We start from the raw sequence: 23294 nt of genomic DNA, 5'->3' as shown, positions 1-23294 counted from the left end.
TAGCAACGTCAATTCTGAATCATCAGGATAAGCTCGGAAATTAATCCATGCAGTACAACCCCTTCAGCACAATGAGTGAGATCAGTAATATATTAAGAGATTAATTGGAGTCTAATCAAACCATTAGAATGGCACAGAACTCTGACTTCTGAGCTGAAGCGGATGGACTTTGAATTTCTTCTTTTTTTTGATAAATGTTTGTCATGGGAAAAATGTTTATTTTGAAATTATTTTAGTTTAGTAATATAAAACCTCTTGGGGAGGGAAAAAAGAAAGAAAAACACAAAGTATACAAACAACTTTTTACTTCATAAGTTCTCATTTGCTCCTAGTTCCCGCGAAGAGAAAGCGCTAAGCCACAATAATGTTATTAATAGGGATATGGATCCATTTCACAAAGAAACCAGTGAATCCCATGTGAGCAAATCCTATGGCTGTGGCCATGGCAATCTTCTGGAATTCTTTTCTGTTGGGTTTGGTGCATCTTTTAACCAGCCGAATGGAGTCCTTTACGAACTGCCGACTTGGCTCAACAAACCGCATTACCTGATCCATGGCTGATTGTGGGACGGCGGCTTGAGGAGGCAAAGACACGTAGCTTAGCGACTTTGAATTTCTTTGCTGATGTTTCTGCTATCTAACCGGCCATTCCTGATTTATTTGTGTCAGTATAAAGTGTAAAAGCCCCAGAAACAGGTGCTTTTCTCACCATGCGGGGAAGAATCCATTAGGTTCTATATATTTATTTTTGGTTTTTCGAGACAGAGTTTCTCTGTAGCTTTGGAACCTGTCCTAGAACTCACTCTGTAGAGTTGGCCTCAAACTCAGAGATCAGCCTGCCTCTGCCTCCCAAGTGCTGGAATTAAAGGAGTGCGCCACCACCACCCGGCTCAGTTCTTTTTATAGGCAGAAGCCATTTTCTTTTGGGATAGTTGTTAATTTTTCCTAAGAAATTGTTACCAATCATCATTAGTCACCACAATTGCATAATTTTAACATTAGTGTAAGGTAGTACAATCTCAGCAGGATCCGTTTCTGACAATTGACAAAGTCTTATTCTTCCCTTTAGAATTAATTCAGAAACCTTTCCTATGTAAGTTTTTTCCTTTTAACTCTGTGAACTAGGAATATCTATTCTAAAATATTGTTATACCTTTGTATAATGTAATATTTTGATTCCATTCTAAAAGCTTGCTTTGAGTCAAAGGTCAGAGCTAGCCACTAGCTGACCAAAATTAACCATAGAAGTTTGGAGGACTGAAGACAGATAGGAGACAGGAAGTAATAAGTCAGGCTGAGAGAGGGTCTCAGCCTTTTGGAAGAGGGAACTAAAGAGACAGGAGGTCCCTGGTGGTTGTTTCTCTGCTTCTCTGATTTTTTAGGTTCTTACCTGATATCTGACTCCTTACCTTTTATTGGTAAAGAATAATTAGATAAACACTTCCAAGTCCGGTAGGGGAATAAGTAGAAGGTAAATTTACTAAAATACATTCATTCAGTCATGAGATCTAATTGATCTACACAGGCATCTTGCAATTTTCATTCTACTTGAGCCAATTCGCTTTCTGCTTCAGCTGTTAATAGCCTTGCGCTGTTGAAATCTGAGTCCCCTTGCAAGATTTGAAGCAAATTACTTAATTCTTGAGTAGGCAATCCAATGGTGGGCTGCAACCAGTTAATATCACCCAAAATTTTTGGAAAACCATTTAGAATGTGAAATTGATCTCTTCTAATTTGTACCCTTTGTGGATGGATTCTCTGTTTATTTAATTTAAATACTAAGTAATTAAGAAAATCTCCTCTTTGTATTTTTCTAGGAGCAATCTGTAATTCCTAACAGGGTAAAGATGGTTTTCTGTACTACATTAAACATTCTTTCCGGGGCTAGAGAGATGGCTCAGGGGTTAAGAGCACTGACTGCTCTTCCAAAGGTCCTGAGTTCAATTCCCAGCAACCACATGATGGCTCACAACCATCTGTAATGGGGTCTGGTGCCCTCTGCTGGCCTGCAGGCATACACACAGACAGAATATTGTATACATAATAAATAAATAAATATTTAAAAAAAAACATTCTTTCCAAGGTATCTGTATCAGAAGCAGCCACTAGACTCTCATCCGATAACAGTAAATAAAGGGCTGAGGACATCATTGAGCAATGGAAAGAACCACTTCTGGAGGTGGATGCACAAAATACTGACACAGAGTTGGACCATTCTATAGTCCTCGAGGAAGGGTTTTCCGTTGGTATCATCTACAGGCTGGGCATTGTTATGAGTAGGCCCTGTAAAAGCAAATTTTTCTCTATCTTGTTCTTGTAAAGGGATAGCGCAGGGACAGTCTTGTAAATCAATAACTATAATAGCCAGTCTTTAGGTAATAAAGAAGATAAAAGAGCTTCAGGCTGTAAATACCCCACAGGCTGGATTACTTTGTATACGGCTCTCAAATCATTTAACATTCTCCATTTTCCAGATTTCTGTTTTATTACAAACACAGGAGAATTCCAAGGCCAGGCAGTGTCTTCATGTGCTCAGCATCTAACTGTTCTTTTCTTAGTTTTTCAAGCGCCTGCAGTTTTTCTTCAGTTAAGGCCACTGCTCCACCCATACAAGCTTAGTGTTAGTTATTTTAAAGGCAGAGCCGCTGGGCTTTGGGCAGTGGCCCCTACTCCAAATATGGACAGCCGGTCCCTGCCTTGTCCTGCTGCTGGACAGTTTCTTTAGCCTGTGCTTTCCCTTGATAATTCTCCCCAGTACCGTTACCAGGGATGCATTCCATTTTCCTCATCGTCTTATGCGCTGTTTCTGAAATTACAGGAATATTAGAGGTCCTCACTGTTGTAACAAGTCTTTTCCCCATGAATTCATGGCTATGTCAGCCACCTTAGGCTTTAATATTTCCACGTGTCCTTCAGGTCCTACACATTTTAATCCATTCTATACTTTGTTTCACCTGAAATAATGTCCCAATACCTAAAAACTGAGTGGCGACGTCTTGTAAAGGCTAGTTGGGATTCCAAGATTCTTGAGAAATTAAAGCTCCAGCGTCCATCAAACTTCCAACCTCAATGTCATTTACTTGTAATTAACTTTGGCCTCTCATGGTTAATAACAGTTTGCCAAAATACTTTTTTTCCTCCTTAGTATTTCCAAACCCTCCCATCCTACATGTTGGAGCTGCTTTGCCTTTAAGATACGAGAGTCATAACAACTGAGCAATTCTGTCTCCAGCTTCTCTCTGTATAGTCCTTTTTACGTAAGGCATAAATTTAATTGCTCCTTTGTAATCTTCATCTATAATTCCTAGGTGTACAAAAATCCTGGAGATGTTAAACTACTTCTTCCCAAAATTATTCCCACTGTCCCTGAGGTAAGAGGACTTTCCTCCCAGTGGCTATTTTATAACAAGGAATTTGTGGAGATAATGTAAGACGTTTGCCCATTGCCAGTTCTACAGCAGCTTTAAATCTCCAACATTGAGGCTGGGTTCTCCCTAAATATATGCATGTTGACATGCTAACCAGGGTTTCAAAGCTGTCCGTTACGACCATAAAACTCTGATTCTTCTTAGTCTATCCAATAAACCATCATCCAAATTTAAATAAACAGCAGAGTCAGTTAAAGTGTTCACAGGCTGAGAAGCATCTAATAAAAGCTGACTGACTACAGGGAGTTTAGACTGTTGAACTGTATGACCCGGAGTGGCTACAGTCTTTTTTGTGGAGCATGTGGAATCTGTGTGTAAGATGGTTCTTTGTCCTTTTTAAGAACCATCTATAAAACAATTAAAAACAATCTCTGGGCTGGGCGGTGGTGGCGCACGCCTTTAATCTCAGCACTCAGTAGGCAGAAGCAGGTGGATCTTTGTGAGTTTGAGGCCAGCCTGGTCTACAAAGCGAGTTCCAGGACAGGCAGGGTTATACGGAAAAACCCTGTTTTGAAAATAAAAATATCTGTAGGATTTTAAGAGGTAACGTTAGGCGACACCCACGGAGTACTTTATGGAGTCTTGAAATGATGGTCCTTTTTATAGATCCTGGTGTCCTGTCAATTACTAACCGTGTGGAACAATTTACCTGTATTTTATTTAGTGGAAAAATAATTTTTGGGGGCTCGTCAGCAGTAAGACATTATTTCTATGCGCTCCCACCTTAGCGGCCGCATTATTTAATACGCTAACAAGCTGCTCTGTTTTAGGTGTTACATTTTTATAGAATTTAGCCAAGAGTTTCCAGAAAGCAACTTAAAAAGCAGAGTCAAATCCTTAGTAATGATAAACAGCTGAGAGCATACTCCATGGAATAGGTAAACATTTGCTCTCAGTTCATGTGCTATGAAAGTTAGAGAATCCTGTAAGCGGTGCTCAGACCATCACCAGAAGAGAACACCCTCCACACAACGAATGACTAACCCCTCTGGAAAGTCAAACAGAGTTGGCCTAGTGCTTATCTCTGATTGCGACTGTCTTAGCTGACCTTGGGGTTGTTTTTTCTCTCATGAAAGGACCATTGATAATGAGTCCCCCCCACCCCACCCCGGCAAGGAAAAATAAACATTTAAACCAAAATCAAACAAACAGACAGACAGGAAGATGCTATGTTCTGGGCTGCTGTGCCATCTCCTGTTGCAGGTTGGAGCCCCGCCCGTCTGCTCTGGAATTCGGGAGTCGCTGTTGCTCTGCACTGGGAGGCCCGTGACTGAGACGACAGGCAGCTGCACCCGGAGAGCCCTGGGTTCCAGCTAGTATTATTTTTTTCTTTTTTTTATTGGAAAGAGCCTTTTTCTTCCCTCTACCAGGAAGAGGCTTCTTTCTTTCCTTTATTTTTTATTTCTTGGGCCTTTTTATTTGTAGGCTTTGATTTAACACTTTTCCTTTTTCAACCTGAAAATCCTTTTTTTCTTGATTAAATACTTCCCCCCTTTCCACTGGGAAGGGCCCTTTTCCTTGATTTATCAGAAACCGCTCTATTTGTATCTTTAATATTTGCAATAATTGTGCAGTTAGTGCTTTTCCTTTTGACAGGCATTTTAGCAACTGTACTTTTTGTTGCTCCTGAGATGGGGAGTTTAAATTCCCCACGACTCTGCAGAAGCCTGGAGTCCTCTTACCCGTGAGCGAGAACATGCTTTTTATCTCCAGTCCTGGTGTCCTGATCACTTCTTTCTCCCAGACCCATGACGCTGGATACCGGTTGGTGTTCTGCTTTACATGGGTTCGTGAGGAACTGGGTCACTTTAGGATGAATTTGGGCTTAGCAAGGCAGCAGGGTGAATCGGCTGGTGAACTGACTGTCCATTGCTTCACAAAAGCCCTTTTATAATTGTTACATTATTTACAACTTTTAGTGAGTCAATTTCCGCATACCAAAACCTCTTATCTGGAGTTGTTTAAAGAAGACATTTGCCTAAGCAAGCCTCAGCCATGAGACCTGGTGTGTCAGTTCTTCTTGTAACTAGCTTAGTTTTGCAAAGGCTCTGAAGAACTTCCGGAAGAACTCTGATAAGAATCAAACACTTCAGTTGAATAGCGGTGAGGCACACACCTTTAATTCCAGCACTTGGGGCAGAGGCAGGTGAATCTCTGTGAGTTCAAGGCCAGCCTGGTCTGCAGAGCTATCCAAGACAACCAGGCCTACACAGAGAAACCCCATCTCAAAATCCCCACTCACTTTTCAGGAAAAGAAAGACTGAAACACTTCAAGCAAAAGGTAGCCATCACAAAAGGTAGCCAAAAGCCTAAGACTCCAGATTTCAAGCCACATGCACTGCTCTGTGGGATCTTTCGCTATACTTGGGAAAACACCATCTCCATCCATACTTTCCCAGGGAGGGGTACGTGTTCATGCCTGCATACACTGCCTCCCTTGCACCTGGTCGAGTTAGTCTAGCTGCAAGGGAGTCCGCAAACAAGTTCCTCGTAAGTCTCCCAGGGGAGATCTACTTCATCTCTTCTGGCCTATTTTGGGAAGTCATACTACATTTCTGGGATCCCCTTCTCTTATGAGTGAACTAGTGAAGTTGGTTTGAATTGAAGCTTCCTTTTATGGTAATAAAAATGTCCAAGAAGGGGATGAGGTGTCTCAGCAGAATGATTGCTGAGTGAGCAAAGGACTTGCGTTCAATACCCAAAGAACATTCATCCAAAAGGCTTTAGGTATGGTGGCATACGTCTTCAATACCAGCACTTGAGAGGAGGAGGCAGGTGAATTTTCTGAGTTTGAGGCAGGGAGTTCCATTCCAGGCAGGCAGATCTCTGAGTCTGATGCCATCCTGGTCTGTAAATGGTGTTTCAGGACAGCCAGGGTTACATAGAGAAATCCTGTCTAAAAAAAAAAAAAAAAAAAAAAAAAAAAAGCTAGGCTAGGCATGTGAAGGCATGTGCTTGTAGTAACCCCAGCAGCCCTGGAGAGACAGGTACAGGAGGGACCAGCCAACAGATGTTTCTTAACCTGTGAACCATCTCAAAACCAGGGTTCCCAAGTAAGTACACTCAAGGTCTCTGGCCTCCACATGCGTGTTTGAAGGAGTTTGTGCATGCATACTCAGACACACACACATACACAAAACAAAATGTTTTAAAAAGAGAATGGAAGCCAGGTGGTGGTGTTGTAAGCCTTTAATCCCAGCACTGGGGAGGCAGAGGCAGGCCAATCTCTGTGAGTTCGAGAACTTGTTACAGGACAGGCTCCAAAGCTACAGAGAAACCCTATCTTGAAAAAAACCAAAAAAATAAAAAAAAAGAATGGAATTTATAACTGCACCATCCATCTTTCCTCATAATCACAGTATGACCGTGATATTTTTAATTTTCTTTTCTCTCTCTTTTTTTTTTTTTTTGGTTTTTATTGAGACAGGGTTTCTCTGTAGTTTTGAGCCTGTCCTGAATCTCACTTGTAGACTGGGTTGGCCTTGAACTCACAGAGATCCACCTGTCTGTCTCCTGAGTGCTGGGATTAAGGGCATGCGCTACCATCATGGACGACTATTAATTAATATTTTATGTGAGAGATCTGTAAATAATTTTATTTCTGGTTGGTTTGTTGGTTTGTCACGTAGCCTGGGCTGCCCTCAAACTTGTTATTTAGCCCAGGTTGGCCTTGAGCTCCTAATCCTGCTTCCACCAGCCAAGTACTGGGATTATAGATACACAACACTGCTAGAGATCTCATTATTTTTGAGACACAGGTCTTGCTGTGTCATCCTGGCTGGCCTTGGACTCTCTCTCTCTCTCTCTAAATAGAGAAGTAAGGCTTTATTTCCATGTTTCTCAAACTAAGATGACTGAGTTGGTTGCTCTGAGGGGATTAGTCAAAGAGACCAAATCCCACATCTTTGCCTGGCTTCAGGGAGCAGCAAGGATGGCAGCAGCAGCTGCTGAGGCAGCAGCCACTAATGCAGATGGATCAGCCAGGAAGGCCCGAGCCTTTTCAGCAAGCGTGAAAGTGTACTCAGTCTCCACAGGCAAAGCCAGGACCAGCTATATCCGTTGGTGACTTAGTGTGGCACGGAGGCAACAGTTGGGCACCCAATTCGCAGACAAACGCTGGCGACATTTGTGACACCCTCTCGGAAGTGAGAATGCAGAGTGGGCTCCGTGGGGTCAAGCACCTCCAGGTTGTGAATGCTGCCTTTCTCAAACACCTGCTGGATGACAGGCCCGAAGTGGGGTGGGGGATGTTCACCATGTTCAGCAGTGTGGCTTCACTGGCTCCTTTGTCTCCACTTTTATCATCTGTCCATCACGAAGAATTGCAGTGGTACTCCGGAGATCTTAGCATGCCTAAAGCTTGGGAGAAAGAGGGCTTCTCCGGCTTCAGACCAGTGTTCTGGGCTGGCACAGTGACCTCACACAGGGCGATGGCACCAGCTTGGCCAGCAGCGTGTCCCTAATCTCAGTGAGGTCCTCCCTGGTGAACACCAAGTCCACATTCCTCTGGAATGAGGCAGCAGTTTCTCCAGAGCTGGGTTTTCCAGATGACTTGGATGGCCTTGTGCATCCGAGTGTTCTTGCCCATCAACCCCACAGCCTTCCCTCGCAGGGACGTGTGGATCTCGTGTGGATCTGCTGTGGACCTGCTTGGAGGCCACATTGTCTGCCTCCACAGTGAAGCATTTTGGGTAATCATCCAAAAGTTGAATGATCTCTCTCCTCCCTCCCTGCAAGACAGGGTTTCTCTATGTAACAACACTGGCTGTCCTGGAACTTGCTTTGTAGACCAGGCTGGCCTTGAACTCACAAAGATCCATCTACATCTGTCTTCCAAGTGCTGGGATTAAAGGCATGTGCCACTACTGCCTGGCTTAATTTACATCTTTAATTAACCCATATTTTTATCTACACTTTGCCATGTGGCTTGGTACCTTTTCTTAGTACAGCTTGTCCATCTTGCTTCTCTCTATGTCTACTCGCTACTCCAGACTCCGTCCTTCTTTCTCCCAGGGTGCCACCTAGTCTGGCTCTCCCGCCCAATCTCTTCCTGCCCAGCTATTGGTCAGTCAGCTTCTTTAGTAAACCAATCACAGCGACATGTAAAGGACTATTCCACAGGGTGATGCTGAGGATGTAGGCTGCCCTGTCTTCCCAGGACATCACAGCAGTGCATCAAGGATTGTCACACAGTTTTAAAGATGACGTAATGAGGATGCCTGTCGAGAGAGGCTGGCCTTGGACATTTCTGGAGGGTTAGAATTACAGGTGGTTAGCACCACTCCTGGCTAGTGTTTTTTTCTTTTGAGAGAGCTGCGTTGTCATACGGCTGCTGAACTTATGAGCTCAATGGCTCTTTCCTCCCCAGCGTCCCTATTAACTGGAATTATAGGCATGTGAACCCTTGCCTAGCTTTCACATAGATAACGTGTCACGGAAGAGGGGAGGAAGGTTTGTAAGGCCAGAGTACCAGGAAGTCGGCTGTGAAAACACTCTCTCCTACAAATGGCTGCGTAGATAAGGTTGGAACGATGGCAATATCAGTAGGTATGTCAACATGGAAAGAGAAAATTGCGTGGGCACCTCTAGAAAGGACAGGCACTGCTGGGAGAAGGAGAATTAGCCTCTCTGAGGGATGAATCACATTATCGGTTGTTTAACATAGAGTGGTCAGTCCTGAAAAAATATACACACAAACAACAAAAATGGTTCAGCAGGTTGTATTTATAGATGTGTGCATACGTATACATACACATGTAACACGAATAATCAAAGAATAAGAACATCAGTTTGAGGGGCTGGAGAGATGGCTCAGTGGTTAAGAGCCCAGGCTGCTCTTCCAGAGGTCCTGAGTTCAATTCCCAGCAACCACATGGTGACTCACAACCATCTGTAATGAGATCTGGCGCCCTCTTCTGGCATTCAGGCATACATGGAGGCAGAATGTTGTATACATAATAAATAAATAAAATCTAAAAAAAAAAAAAAGAACATCAGTTTGAGAGTGGGGAGACATGGGAAGGGTTATAGAGAGTCAAGGAGCAGTGGAGGGAGGGTACAATACAGGAAGGAGGAAAGCTGTATAATTCTGCTTTAATTAAAAACATTTAAAAATAAGACAGCTCATGGGGATTCTCTCATTTCACATTTGGGTCCAGGAAATTAAAGTCAGGGTTCCCAGTCTTGTGACAAGTGCCCTTTCCTCTACCTGCTGAGCCATTTGCCTATCCTAATTTTTTGTGTTTGTTTTATGAGACAAAGTCTTGCTATGTACCTTGGCCGTCCTAGAACTCCCTGTGTAGACCAGGCTGACCCTAATCTTTTAAACTATATTTAAATTTTTTATTTAGTCAGGCATGGTGGTGCATACCTATAATCCCAGTACTTGGGAGGCAGAAGCAGGTGGCTCTATCCAGAAACTCCCTTTACCATCACCCTGAGGATTTCCTTCACCCCCTACCCCACAGCCACCTGCTTTGGGCCTGTTTTCAGAGGTATCTGGTGCTGTGGATTCCTCCCAGTTTGAAAGTTCTTGGTTCAATGAGTGTTTCTGCTCAGGATTAAGGTTCTCAGGCCTAAGAAGCTACTTTTCATCTGTTGCTCAATTCATTCTCTTCCCCCTTTCTCTATTTCTTCCAGGAAATAACACCTGAATCAGTCTGCAAAGTTTTAGTATTATAGCAGGCTGCCTTATAAAGCAAAAAGATTTAGTTATCTCATAGTTTGAGAACTCAAAGTCCAAGTTGCATTGTTGACTCTTGTGAGCTACCCACTGAGGACAGTAGGTAGCCCTTGAGGGACAAGCGGTCATATTGCCAAACAGCTCACTCCCACATAACTCTTCTCTCTCTCTCTCTCTCTCTCTCTCTCTCTCTCTCTCTCTCTCTCTCTCTCTCTCTCTCTCTCTCTCCTCCGCTCTCTCCCTCTCTTTTCTATTACCTTTCTGAGGTGTCTCTGTGTGTATGAGAAAGAAGATCTCACATAATCCAAACCTGTGACACCCCCCCCCACTTCTGCTCTAGAGGACTGGAATTTTAGCCATGTGCCACCACACCTGACATTCGTCCCTTGGGCTCACAAAGTAACTGAAATATGGGTAAAAGCATGGCATCCCTATCCTCATTTTTTTCTGCCTTCTTTGTCTTAAAACTTTGGGTCACAGTCCTACCCAACTATAGCACCTATAAGCCATATCAACAACCAGCATGACACAGTAATCCTTAGGGCTCAGTAGTGGCGCACACACCTTGGTCGTAACCAACAGTTCTTTAACTGGATTTAAGACCTGCTCAACAGGAGGAAACCGTGCCTGGTACTAGAAACCTAGCTAATTTCTCAGCGCTAATGATATCATGGTTATTGGAGGAGAATCTACAACCACTAATTTACTAAACCAACATAATCCCTAACAACAATCTATAAACATTTTCCTTATTCCTACAGAGAATGTGGTCGTCACCCCTCATCAAGGAAACTTCTTTTTGCAACAGAGAGAAATCACTACAGGAAACCACAGCCACTCAAAACGCACACTTGTGGAGCCCAGTCCCAGCAGATACAAAAACACTCCAGCACCTAAGGCTCAGGGAACATTGCAGAAAAGAGGTGGAAAGATTGTAAGGGCCAGAGGACCAGGGAGATTGCTTATTCATTCCCAGCCGCCCAGACCTGAAATAATTACACAGAAACTATATTAATTACAATACTGTTTGGCCAATGCTTAGACATATTTCTAGCTAACTCTTACATCTTAAATTAACCAATTTCTATTAGTCTGTGAATTACCATGAGGTTGTAGCCTACCGGTAAGGTAAGGTTCCTGTGGGCATCTTTCTCCTTCAGCAGCTACATGGTGTCTCTCTGACTCTGCATACTTTATATTTTTGTTCAGATTTCCCACCTGGCTTTATTCTTCCCTTCCAGAGGCCCACAGAAGCTGCTTTATTAACCAATGATAATAAAACATATTCACAGCATATGAAGAGGAGTCCCACACCACCTCCCCTTTTCTGTCTAATTAAAAGGGAAGGTTTAAAACTTTAACCTAGCAAGATTATATACAACAAAAATAGTTCTCGAGCAAAAATTATAGTTACAGTATTTAGTCCATTTCCATTTGGCAAATTTAAAAAATGCTCTATCATCATCTATCCTATCTTTGTGAGTCGAAAGTTGTATATCTAATCTATCTTTTATAATTATATCTTTTTTCAGCTCCATCAAAGGCTCCGAAGGATATACTATGACCTAAGTAAACAGGAAGTGCATTGTAAGCAACATCCAAAACTCTATAATTGACAGAGACATCTTGCTGCTTGGATAGTCACCCAAAGTTCTTCTGTAACATTGGGGCATCCATCTTCAGCCTACAGGCCCATAGTATCCAGCAGACTTTTCCATGAAGCAGGAAATTTCAAAGACAGTTTCACCTATATTGGCAGTTTGTCAGTCACTTTTTTCTGTGACCTGCAGAATGTCTGGCAGACTCTTTTGTGAAACAGGAACCCTGAAGGACTGTCTCACCTTCTTTAGGCAGCTTCAGCAGTCATTTTTCTGCGGGTCCTGCATGTCCATATTTTTAAAAAGATTTATTTTTTTATTTTTTATTTTTTTATATTTTTTTGATTTTTCGAGACAGGGCTTCTCTGTAGCTTTTGGTTCCTGTCCTGGAACTAGCTCTTGTAGACCAGGCTGGCCTCGAACTCACAGAGATCCGCCTGCCTCTGCCTCCCGAGTGCTGGGATTAAAGGCATGTGTGCGCCACCACCTCCCGGCTATTTATTTTGTTTACAGTGTTCTGTCTGCGTGTGTGCCTGTAGGCCAGAAGAGGGCACCAGATTTTATTACAAATTGTTGTGAGCCACCATGTGGTTACTGGGAATTGAACTCAGGACCTCTGGAAGAACAATCAGTGCTCTTAAACTCTGAGCCATTTCTCCAGCCCCTGCATGTCCAGTTTTTACAGCATACCATCAAGCAGTCCTGGAAAGAGCAGTTTCTTGCCCAAATGACAAGCCATGTCACACTGAAGGCAAATTCCATAGTGAGTTTCTTCAATGCCCAGCAACCTCTCTGAAGTAATTGGTGCTGCCAGAAGCAAACACGTCTCACTGTCAAGAAAAGTCTAAGTTCTTAAAATATTTTAAATGCCATATTCTGTATGCCTTTGAAAGATTTTTAAGAATACCTATCCATTTGAAATATATCTCTGTATATCTAAAAAACCTAACTAACATGACTACAAGTTTAACTATTCTAAATGACTATCTAGTAATCTGTACTTTTTAACTATATATTACATTTTTAGATGAGCTGCACAAACATAATACCTTAAACAAGAGCAGAAATACATATAACAAAATTGACCTTAAAATTGTTTTTCTAAATATTTAAAAATATCTGACCTTAAAATTGTATCAGTAGTCCAAGATCCATACCAACGCAAAGTATCCATCTCTATATCATATTCCCCTTTAAATGAAAACAAACATGTATAAACAATCATCTAGGGAATTCGAGCATTGTTCTCTAGACTACTTCCTGCTGGTTGGGGATGTTGTGAATCAGGTCTTTCATGGGGCATCCTGTGTGGTGGGTCCATCTCAGCCAGCAGTCCTGAAGCTGTCATGGATGTTGGACTATCTGGGCCATTGCTTCAGGGAGTCTTATTTGATCCAATCACATTAGCCTGGAAGGAATCCACAGCTTTCTGTCCTCTGTGGAAACAAAAGCAGAACCTCTTTTCCAAAGCAACAAGTCCTTAGACCCAAATTTTGAAGTCAAGATACCCTTAAAATGTGTATGTGTGTGTGTATAAGTTTAACTTTGCAGCCCATACATGTCTCTCTGTACTTAGCGCATTCTTAGTAAAAACATTTAAAAAAACACAATAATATACGTAATCCAGACTCTGTGTATTTTCCATCTTTATGTGGCTTCTTTTTTACTCTTTTAATATTTATTATATTTACTTTACTCCTTTAATCTATGTCTGTCTTTTTTATAACTGTCTATACTCTTTTTCCTCTCTCTAAGCCTACGTCCATTTTTTAAGCACACTGTGTCTCATTTAGAGGTCTTTTATGCCTAAATCTGCTTTATTGCATATTTGAAATTCTTTTTCGACAAGGAGCATTTTAAAATGGCATGCAGTGTGGTTGTGGCAGCCCTGGATGCTGGCTCCACCTCTCTTGGCCTTTCAATACGGTGGAGGTACTGGTGGAGGTACTCTGGGACTGCTGGGTGGGAGTCATGCTCACCACCTCAACTCTGGGAAGCCCCATGCAACTGAGGAAAGTGAAGAGCGGCAGAGGCGTCTTCTTCCAGGAAGAGCGCATGTGTTTAGTCCTCCAGTGCCAAACACTCAGCCCTGCAAATATACATAAAATAACGTTAGACTGAACAGTTCATATTTAAACATATATTCAAATGTATGTATATATACAATATATAAGGGGGAAAGAGGCGTGGATTTAAAAGGATTAGGGAGGGGTGTATGGTAGGATTTGGAGGGAGGAAAGGGAAGGGAGAAATATTATAATTGTATTATAATCTCAAACCAAGCAAAGACCTCTAGGTGAGCCGCCCATTCAGCACTGTTAATTACTCCAGGAGGGGTGGCCAACTCATCTCATACTTTTTGGGGCTCCCACAGAGAAGGCTGGGGAAAATGTTCCCTTGGTAAAGTGCTTGTCCCACAAGCGTGAGAAGCTGAATTTGATCCTCGGTACCCACGTAAGAAACCGGGCATGGCAGAGCACACTTGTAATCCCAGCTCTGGGGATTTGGAGACAGATGGCTCCCTGGGGGTTGATGACTAGGTGACCTAGCCAAATCATCGAACTCCAGGCTGTCTCCGAAAACTGGGCGGGTTGTCACAGCTGGCGGTGCCTGTCTTCCATCACAACACTCAGTAGGCAGAGGCAGGCAGATCTCTGAGGGTTCTAGGCCAGCCTGGTCTGCACAATGAGACTTGGGAAGGGGGAAAGACAGGAAGCCAGAGGAGAGAGCCATCCAGAGCATTTTATTACCAGGCCCTGAGATGCACAAGATCTAGTTTATCACCTAGAATGCTTGCTGCACAATTAGAACAGCGAAAAATGAATGCCTGGTAAGACCATGCTGTCAGCTTAAAATAATCAAGAGCTTTTAATTAAATAAGTTCACAAACAGAGCTGAACACTACGAGACAAGGCCTGCCCTCAGCAGAGACCCGAGTCTTCAATTCACTATAGTTATCATCAGAATCATCTGCTTTCCCACAGGTGCAGTGACTCTGACCTTTAATCCCAGCAGTGGGGAGGCTGAGACTACAGGGAGACTTCATCTAAATAGAAAGAAAGAGGAGGCTGGAGAGATGGATGAGTGGTTAAAAGCACTGGCTACTCTTCCAGAGGACTCAGGTTCTGTTCCCAAGACCCACAGTGGCTCACAACTGTCTATAACTGCAGTTCTGGGAGATTCTACGCCCTCTTCTGACCTCCTCAGGTTCTGCACTCACATGGCACACATACGCATATGCAGGCAAAACACCCATACACATAAAATAGAAACAAATAAAACTCATGTCAGACACTCATAAGTCCTTGTAATTCCAGTTTCAGGGGATTCAACATCCACCCTTCCTTCCTTCCTTCCTTCCTTTCTTTCTTTCTTTCTTTCTTTCTTTCTTTCTTTCTTTCTTTCTTTCTTTCTTTCTTTTTTTCTTTTGTTTTTCAAGACAGGGTTTCTCTGTGTAACAGTCCTGACTGTCCTGGAACTAGCTCTTGTAGACCAGGTTGGCCTCGAACTCACTGAGATCCCCCTGTCACTGCCCGGCCCAACACCCTCTCTTAGTTGTCCCAGACACTACGCTCACGTGCACATACTCCACCTCTAGGCACATACTTAAGTCAAAATAAAATCTTTAAAGTTTAGATTTTCATCAAATCATAAATATTATTATCTTCTCGTTCTATTATTTCTTTATTCTTTTTCTTTCTTTCTTTTTCTTTTCTTTTCTTTTTTTTGGTTTGGCCTGGCTGGCCTGGAACTAGCTCTTGTAGTTCAGACCAGCCTCGAACTCACAGACATATGCCTGCTTCTGCCTCCCAAGTGCTGTGATTAAAGGTATGTGCCACCACTGCCCAGCTTCACTTCATTATTTTCACTGTGTATAAAAAATAATAAAAATTCTTACAGGCTGGGCAGTGGAGATGCATGCCTTTAATCTCAGCATTTGGGAGGCAGAGGTAGGCAGATCTCTGTGAGTTCAAGGCCAGCCTGATCTACAAGAGCTAGTTCCAGGACAGGCACCAAAGCTACAGAGAAACCTTGTCTTGAAAACAAACAAACAAACAAACAAAAAATCCACCAGACTGACATTGATGGAGTCCTGGGTTGTCTTGGGTTTTAAGTTCCCACGGCAGAGCTGGGGATGTGGCTCAGTTGGTAGGGTGCCTGTCTAGCAAAGACAAAACTCTGGGTTCAACCCTCAGCATTGCATAGACCAGTTGTGGTGGTACATGCCTAGCACTTGAGAGGTAGAGAGGATCAAGAATTCAAGGCCATCCTTGGCTAATTAAGTTCAAGGGTAGGCTGGGCTATATAAAATTTTGTCTTAAAAACAAAACAAAACAACAACAGCAACCCCCCTCCCCCCCCAAAAAAACCCTCAAGGACATATTCTGGTTTTTTTTTTTGTTTTTTGTTTTTTGTTTTTTTGTTTTGGTTTTTCGAGACAGGGTTTCTCTGTGGTTTTGGAACCTGTCCTGGAACTAGCTCTTGTAGACCAGGCTGGTCTCGAACTCACAGAGATCCGCCTGCCTCTGCCTCCCGAGTGCTGGGATTAAAGGCGTGCGCCACCATCGCCCGGCAAGGACGTATTCTGTTAAAATCTTTCTTAATCCATAGCATGTTTCTGTAAAGATGAGTCACAGGAAATAAATACATTCACTAATGAATTAAAAATGAAAAAAATATGTTTAAGGGGATATTATTCAGAGCTTGTAACAAAGATCATTGATACAAAGAGGAGTCAGTCAGGGACTCAGCACTTCTCCATTCCCAGACAGGAGGCAGATATAGGAACTGATAAAGGGTTGAATGCAAGCGTTTGGCCAATCACTGAGGACAAGCCCAGACCTGCAAAGAGCCTCGCATGAACTCAGGTCCAGCGCTGATGCAGAAATGAGAGCCGGTCCGTGGGAACCAGTAATAATGAAGCGAGGTTCAGACAAGTGTCAGACAGTGGTTTACACAGAGCGTGAAGTTAGAATAATAGGAGCCACAATTTTCGGCCTAAGTGTGACAAGCAGAGGGGGCTGCAACATGAAACCCGATGTCCTCTGGTTCAGCCCTCTGATGTGTCCCTGTCCTGTAGAGTCCCAAGGTAAAGCCTTCAAAACCTCCTCTCAGATGTTCCTCTCTAACCCAAGGTTTGCTTTTAAATTTAAATTGTGTATGTGTGTGTGTGTGTGTGTGTGTGTGTGTGTGTGTGCCACATGTGTGTGGGTACCTGAAGAGGCCAGAAGAGGGCGTCACATCCCTGGAGTTTTAAGCAATGATGAGACCCCTGATGAGGGTGCTGGGAACTGAGCTAGGGTTCTCTGCAAGAGCAGCCATGATCTTAACCACTGAGGCATCCCTCCAGCCGTTGTCCATTTGGGTTGTTGTTTTGCTTTTTGTGAGAGGGTCCCTCTATGTAGCCCTGGCTATCTCGGAGCTCGATATATATGTAGAATAGGCTGGTCTCTAATTCCTAGAGATCTACCTGCTTCTGCCTCCCAGGTGCTGAGATGGGGGTGTTCGCCACCAAGCCCGGCAGTTGCTGTTTTTTGAGACAGTGGTGTGCAGTCCTGGCTTCAAACTCAGTGTTGATTCTCCTGCCTCCACCTCCAAGTGCTGATTTCCAGGTGTGGGTCATCACGCCCAGTTCAAGCCTGTTTTCTCCTACACAAAAAGAAGGGTGCTGTTCCCTAGCACTGCAGTTCCCCACTTTTTCTCAAATCCTCTGCTCCCTCTCTGGACCTCCACGTGGGAGTCCTTGATGTGTGTTTTAGGGTTGGGAATCTGGATACTGGGACAGAGGAACAGAGAGGAAGCAGTCCCCACTCAGCTTTCTATTCCCAGTATGCATCTGGCCCAGGGCTCTACCACCTGGTGGGTGGGGCAGAGGAGGGGGGTAGGGATGGGGAAAATCTTCCAGGAAGGCTGCTGAGCTGTTAGGAGTGGTAACTGGTCCGCACTTCCACCCTCTTCTGTTTGCCTTCTAGAAACTTCCTTTTCCATTCTTTCTGATTTCCCCCACACTTCCTCTAGAGTCCTGGCGACTGAAACCCCGGGCTCTTAACAGTGTCCCAATTGTGTTTACTTTATCTGGGTGGTGACTGGAGCTGGGACACCCACTAACCCCTATCCTATCTCACCCTAACTGAGTGGGAAGATGGGCTCAGGTCAGAAGTCTCTGCTGGACACTTGAGAGGAAAAGGATAGGGATGGAGACCCAGGGCAGAACCACAGGGAAGGGGCCACAAAACGCCTGTGGCAGTTTGCTCTTTGGGAAAATTGCTCCCTCCAGCTCAGTCCTCTGTATGTTAATATTTTGGGGAGGCTGCTCTCCGTGTGTCCTGGTGGCTTCGGGGATGCTGACACACACATCTGGACACCCAGAGGCCTAGGTAGGGTCACTGCTAAGTGTGCCTTCTTCGTTTCACCCTCCACCACCAGGCACTTCCAATGTGCCAGACATAACAACACTCTGGTAACCTCGGCCTGGCATACGACAAGAAGGAATGATGGGTTTCCTGGGCCCCCAATAAATGCCATTGAGCTATTATGTCTGCCAGAAGTAGAGTTGGGCTGGGCCAAGCAGAACAGCCTGGCTCTTGGGAGAAGGCTCCCTCTGGGAAAGAGGTGGTGGCGGTTCTGGCTGATGAGTCTCTCTGGATCCAGAGAAGTCCTGTGCCGGGTGGGGCCGTGGAGGGAGTGGGGTAGAGAGAGAACCTCTCCAGTCTTGGTGCTGAAGGATATCCCTATTCTACAATCCTAGGAAAGGGGAAGACAGCCGCACCCCCAGTTGCTGTGGGGGCAGGGCAGGAGGAGACTGGCCCAGTCTTAACAGATTTGCCCTTAGGGCCGGGGTCTGTGCCAGGTGTGGGTGTTGGGTGGGAAGGGTGGAGCTGCACCCTTTACTTAAGGTCTCCTCCTGCGGCTCCCGGCCTCATTGCTTCCATATTGCTGCACCAGCCATGTCCGCGAGCCCCGTAAGTGTTCTGAGACTGGGGGAGCTGGGACCAGGGTGGGACAGATCAGGAGGCCTGGTTTTGCTGAAACCTCCTCGACAAAGCCCAAAAATACAGGCACCAGGAGAGCTGAGTGTGGCCTGTCTCTTGGGTCTCACCGGCTGGTCCTGATGGGCCGTACCTTGCTGGTTTCCCTCCTTGTAACTGTTTTGTGTCCGTCCCTCTTCATGCTGTCTCTGCCTCTCTAATCTGCATCCCCTCTTGTCCTCGGGCCTTTCCCTGGAGTTCCTAGCTGGAACTGACCCATTTGTTTCTTTGTCTCCCTGGTTCCCATCCCTGCCCCACCCAAATCTTTCAGGCCACCAACCACAAGACCCCTCTGCCTCAGGGCGTCCGCACTGGCACCGTCATGAGAATCCGAGGCGTAGTCCCGGAACAGGCTGGCAGGTAACATCCTGGGCTCCAGGGGAAAGTGTGGGGGCTCTCCTGGCTCAGTGGATCCCTGTTTCTTATAGCCCATACATGGGGTCCCTGGGGCCTTTTCTGTCAAGTGGGGCTTTTGGTTCCCTGTTGCTATCTTAATTTGGATGTATTCACTAATTTTCCTCCAAGACTTCGTGGGTGGGTGCACAGGTCTCCCTAAAAATTTAGGATTCTAGGGCAACCTCAAAAGTCCCTGGTTAGTCCTAGGAGCTCCATGTCCCGTTTCTCAGGAGCCTGAAAATCTGCCTTGGGTCTTGATGCCACCCTGGATGCCCAGGGTACCTGGTCATCAAACCCGTGGTCTACTAAAATTGAGACCTTGGACTTTGTGGGAGAATTGGTAATCAGGAATAATGGGGACCATGCTACTGGCCTGCTCATCTGGGGTGGGATTCCTGTAATATAGGAACAGCAGGCCGTCCATCACACCAGAACTCCAGGACAGCTCCAGCGTCTGGAACTGTATCCTGGCTATAAACACAGGGACTCTGTGTGGGTGTGGGCGTGCCCGGGGACCTGCGCATGGTGGTTGCTAATCTCTGAGGCCTACTGTCCCCGGCAGGTTCCATATAAACCTGCTGTGCAGCGAGGAGCAGGGGGCAGACGCCGCCCTGCACTTTAACCCGAGGCTCGACACGTCCGAGGTTGTCTTCAACACTAAAGAGCAAGGCAAATGGGGCCGCGAGGAGCGGGGCTCCGGCATCCCCTTCCAACGGGGGCAACCCTTTGAAGTGCTCCTCATAGCCACAGAAGACGGCTTCAAGGTGCATCTTTGAAGAGGAATGGGTCAGACCTGGGTCTAGAGCAGAGTACTGAGCCGCAGTGAGGGTGGGGGGGAAAGGTCTTGGGGTGCTGAGACAGGGGCCCAGCTCCTGACACAGACACAGACCTGCCCTTAACAGCGACAAGACTGAGTGATCAAGAGCCAAGTGCCCTTGGGATGGGTGTCCTAGCAGGGTGTTGTGAACACAAACCAGCCTCCCTGTTGGTCTGAGACCAACATCCACTATCACCCACACCACCTTTAACTCCCGCTGTAGAAGCAGTGCGCGCTCTAGTGGTCGTGACATCAGCCGCCCATACTTGGGAAACACCTTTGTACTGTACTCATTGTGTCCCATTACAACGGACAACAGACCCTCTGAGGAGAGAGGCTCGCTGCGGTTAGCGTCTTCCAGGGTCGCAGACCGCGATCCGCATCCAGGCCTAACTTCATCTTTCACTCTGCAGGCAGTGGTCGGGGACTGTGAGTACCTCCACTTCAAGCACCGGATGCCACCAGCGAATGTGCGCGTTGTGGAAGTGGGCGGAGACGTGCAGCTGCACTCAGTGAATGTCTTCTGAGCCGAGGGCGGTGGGGTCGTCGGGGAGGCTCGGAGAAGAGGGTTGTGGATGGCGAATAAAGTGTAGCTGTAGTTCTCGGTTGTGTCCGTGTCCTTTATGTATGGCTGAAGAAACTGAGGCTCAGAGAAAAACATAGTGACCCAGCCGGGCGGTGGTGGCGCATGTCTTTAATCCCAGCCCTTGGGAGGTAAAGGCGAGTGAATCTCTGTGAGTTCGAGGCCAGCCTGGTCTACAAGAGCTAGTTCCAGGACAGGCTCCAAAGCTACAGAGAAACCCTGTCTCGGACAACAAAAAACCCAAAACATAGTGACCCAAGGTTAAAGGGAGCCCTATCTGAGACGCCCCTCAAGGAGGTAGCTGAGCCGAAGTCCGGCGGGATTTCATTGGGGGAGCTCCCAGGTGGTGAGGGTGGGGTGGGGGGAAGGGTAAAATATAGCGTGGCTTCACACTTGCGGCCATTCTCTTGCCTGGCACTACCACATCAATTACTTTGTAACTATTTTGTAATTTTGTGAGTGTGAGTGTGTGTGGGGGTACGTGTGTATGAGTAAAAAGGGTGTCAGATTCCTTGGAGGTATTGTTACAAGCAGTTGTGAGGGGCCCGACACGGGTGGGTCTAATGCAAGAGCATCAAGTGCCTTCTGTACAGCAAGCCGTTGTGTTCCTGCAGCCTTCTGGCATTTGGCGATACTTTTATGTGAAACTGTGTCATCTTTACAAAGGTCACCAAAATGTTTCCTTGTGCAAAAGGAGGAAAGCTGGGCACGGTGGCTCATGCCTGCTATGGCAGTACTCTCTGAGGCTGAGGCAAGGGAATCGCCCTGAGTGGGAGGCAAGCCTGGGATACAGAATGAGATTCTGCCAAAAACACAAATGAAATTAAAAACTCAAAAAAGAGGAGTTTCTCTCTCTTATTTGGGCACGCCAAGCTTTCTGATCCCTGGAGACGCCTGGGCAGGCGGGGGTGGGCATCTCGCTGGGTGGCACCCAGCTGGGCGCCTCACCCAGCGTCGGGACAGGTCGCTACTCGCGCGTCCCGGGGGCAGACGCGGTGCCTCCAGCAGATAATACCCTGGGCTGGGCGGGGCGTCACGGGCAGGCCTTGGTCCCCGTCGCAGCCGTGCGCGCCTCTTGGACACAGATTCTGTGGTCCTGATCCGACGGTCCCGACCCCCTGCCCTGCCATAAATAAGTGATTTATGGGGACCCGGTGACTAGCGCAGCCTGGGTTGGTTTTCAGGCTCCGTCGGGATGGCACTAGGCGCGGTGTTCCGGAGCCAATACCGCTTCTCACTAGAGACCAAGAAGCCCTCCCCGTGACCTCCACTGTAGGCAGTAGGTTGGATCTCCAAGCTACCTTTCTATCCAGAACTTTCTTCGGAGACACGCCCCAGAGGGACACGCCATAGATCTGTGCCCTGACCTAGCACACAAACGACAGTCTCCATCTAGCGGCCGTTGTGCGCCTTGCCACCAGGATCAACGCGAGTGCAGGAAACTCGCCCGAATCTCTGTGGCCTCAGTGGGGACCTGGAGGCAGGATCCCCAGGGTCTTGCTCTTCCTCCAGCCCAGGCTTTCTGGTCCTGGGACCTCCGGCTGGAGACCCCTCGCCTTGTCCGCGCCCTGACTACCCGAAAGCCGAGCTGAAGACGGGCGCCCTCTAGCGGCAGAAAAGAATCCCTGGATACCCCTGAGTCCACCGAAGCAGAGTTCATTATTTTAAATTATTTGATTTTGGTTTTTTGAGTCAGGGTTTCTCTGTGTAACAGCTCTAGTCGTCCTGAAACTCGCTCTGTAGATTAGACTGGACTCGAACTCACAGAGATTCACCTACTTCTGCCTCCTGAGTGCTGGGAGTGAGTGTTGCTATATGTGTGTGTTCACAGGTGTGTGCAGGCAAGCAGGTCAGAGGTTGATGTCAAGAATCTTCTTCGGGCTGGGAGGTGGGACTCACGCCCTTAACCCCAACACTCGGCTACACAGAGAAACCCAAAATCAAAATCAAAACAAAAAGAATCTTCTTCTATCATTGTTCAGATTATGACTTGAATAGGTCTCAGGAATAAAAAAAACCCTGCCTGGTCGATCTCACTGCGGGGAGAGAGGCTAGCCGGCTTCTTCTGGGGATCCTGAATCCATCTGCCTTTTCTAGGAGGCCTGCCAAACATGCCCCGCTTTTATGTGGGTTCTGGAAATCAGGTCTCCGATCCAGCTTCATCACACAGGTGCCTTACCCCCCCCCCCCCCCACACACACACCGTCTTCCGCAGCCCTCAACGACTGAATTACTATTCATTTATTGTTTTGGAGGCAGGGTCTCATTGTTCCAGGCTGGCCTGGAACCTGCTCTATAGATCAGTTTGGGCTTGAACTCCGAGATCTACTTGCCTCTGGGTGCCGGAATAAAGGCGTGTGCCACCAACATGAATCAACAAGTTAATTCTTATTTACTTGTGTCCAGAACTTAATTTTAAGTGTTTTGTAAAGATGTCTCTCAAAGAGGCTGCAGGGATGGCTCAGTGGTTAGGAGCTTTTGCTGCTTTTTTTGGTTTTCGAGACAGGGTTTCTCTGTAGCTTTTGGAGCCTGTCCTGGAACTAGCTCTTGTAGACCAGGCTGGTCTTGAACTCACAAAGATCCGCCTGCCTCTGCCTCCCAAGGCTGGGATTAAAGGCCTGAAAGCTTTTGCTGCTCTTTGCAGAGGACCTAAGTTGGTTTCCAGCACCCACATCAGGCAACTCCTAAGAACCTGTAGCTTCAGGGGCTGGAGAGATGACTCAGTGGTTAAGAGCACTGGCTGCTCTTCGGGAGGTCATGAG

At 46.0% G+C, this 23294-nt stretch overlaps 2 protein-coding genes and 1 pseudogene across 2 annotated transcripts; 1 reads left to right on the top strand and 2 right to left on the bottom strand.

The window, feature by feature from the left end:
• Positions 1-326: 326 nt before the first annotated feature.
• LOC142841404 (protein transport protein Sec61 subunit gamma-like) lies at positions 327-597 on the bottom strand. Its single transcript, XM_075958235.1, has one exon. It carries the CDS (start codon positions 553-555, stop codon positions 352-354), a length of 204 nt encoding a protein of 67 aa, XP_075814350.1. The 5' UTR covers positions 556-597; the 3' UTR covers positions 327-351.
• Positions 598-7343: 6746 nt separating this feature from the next.
• LOC142853758 (large ribosomal subunit protein uL10-like) lies at positions 7344-13004 on the bottom strand (annotated as a pseudogene).
• Positions 8873-20505, top strand: Lgals7 (galectin 7). The gene is made up of 4 exons (XM_075958226.1): positions 8873-8975; positions 19008-19096; positions 19695-19896; positions 20363-20505. Exons 2-4 carry the CDS (start codon positions 19059-19061, stop codon positions 20474-20476), a joined length of 354 nt encoding a protein of 117 aa, XP_075814341.1. The 5' UTR covers positions 8873-8975; positions 19008-19058; the 3' UTR covers positions 20477-20505.
• Positions 20506-23294: the final 2789 nt, after the last annotated feature.

Source organism: Microtus pennsylvanicus, chromosome 1 (assembly GCF_037038515.1).
Source record: "Microtus pennsylvanicus isolate mMicPen1 chromosome 1, mMicPen1.hap1, whole genome shotgun sequence".
NCBI classification, from domain to species: Eukaryota; Metazoa; Chordata; class Mammalia; order Rodentia; family Cricetidae; genus Microtus; species Microtus pennsylvanicus.
The sequence above is the reverse complement of the archived record's forward strand: the minus strand, read 5'-3'. Positions and strand labels throughout refer to the sequence as shown.

Bases quoted from the DNA above. Each gene is read 5' to 3' on its own strand.
- LOC142841404 (XM_075958235.1), bottom strand. From the start codon at position 555: ATGGATCAGGTAATGCGGTTTGTTGAGCCAAGTCGGCAGTTCGTAAAG.
- Lgals7 (XM_075958226.1), top strand. From the start codon at position 19,059: ATGAGAATCCGAGGCGTAGTCCCGGAACAGGCTGGCAG. The intron at 19,097-19,694 runs GTAACATCCTGG...TGTCCCCGGCAG, and splicing joins GTCCCGGAACAGGCTGGCAG to GTTCCATATAAACCTGCTGT. The intron at 19,897-20,362 runs GTGCATCTTTGA...TTCACTCTGCAG, and splicing joins CCACAGAAGACGGCTTCAAG to GCAGTGGTCGGGGACTGTGA.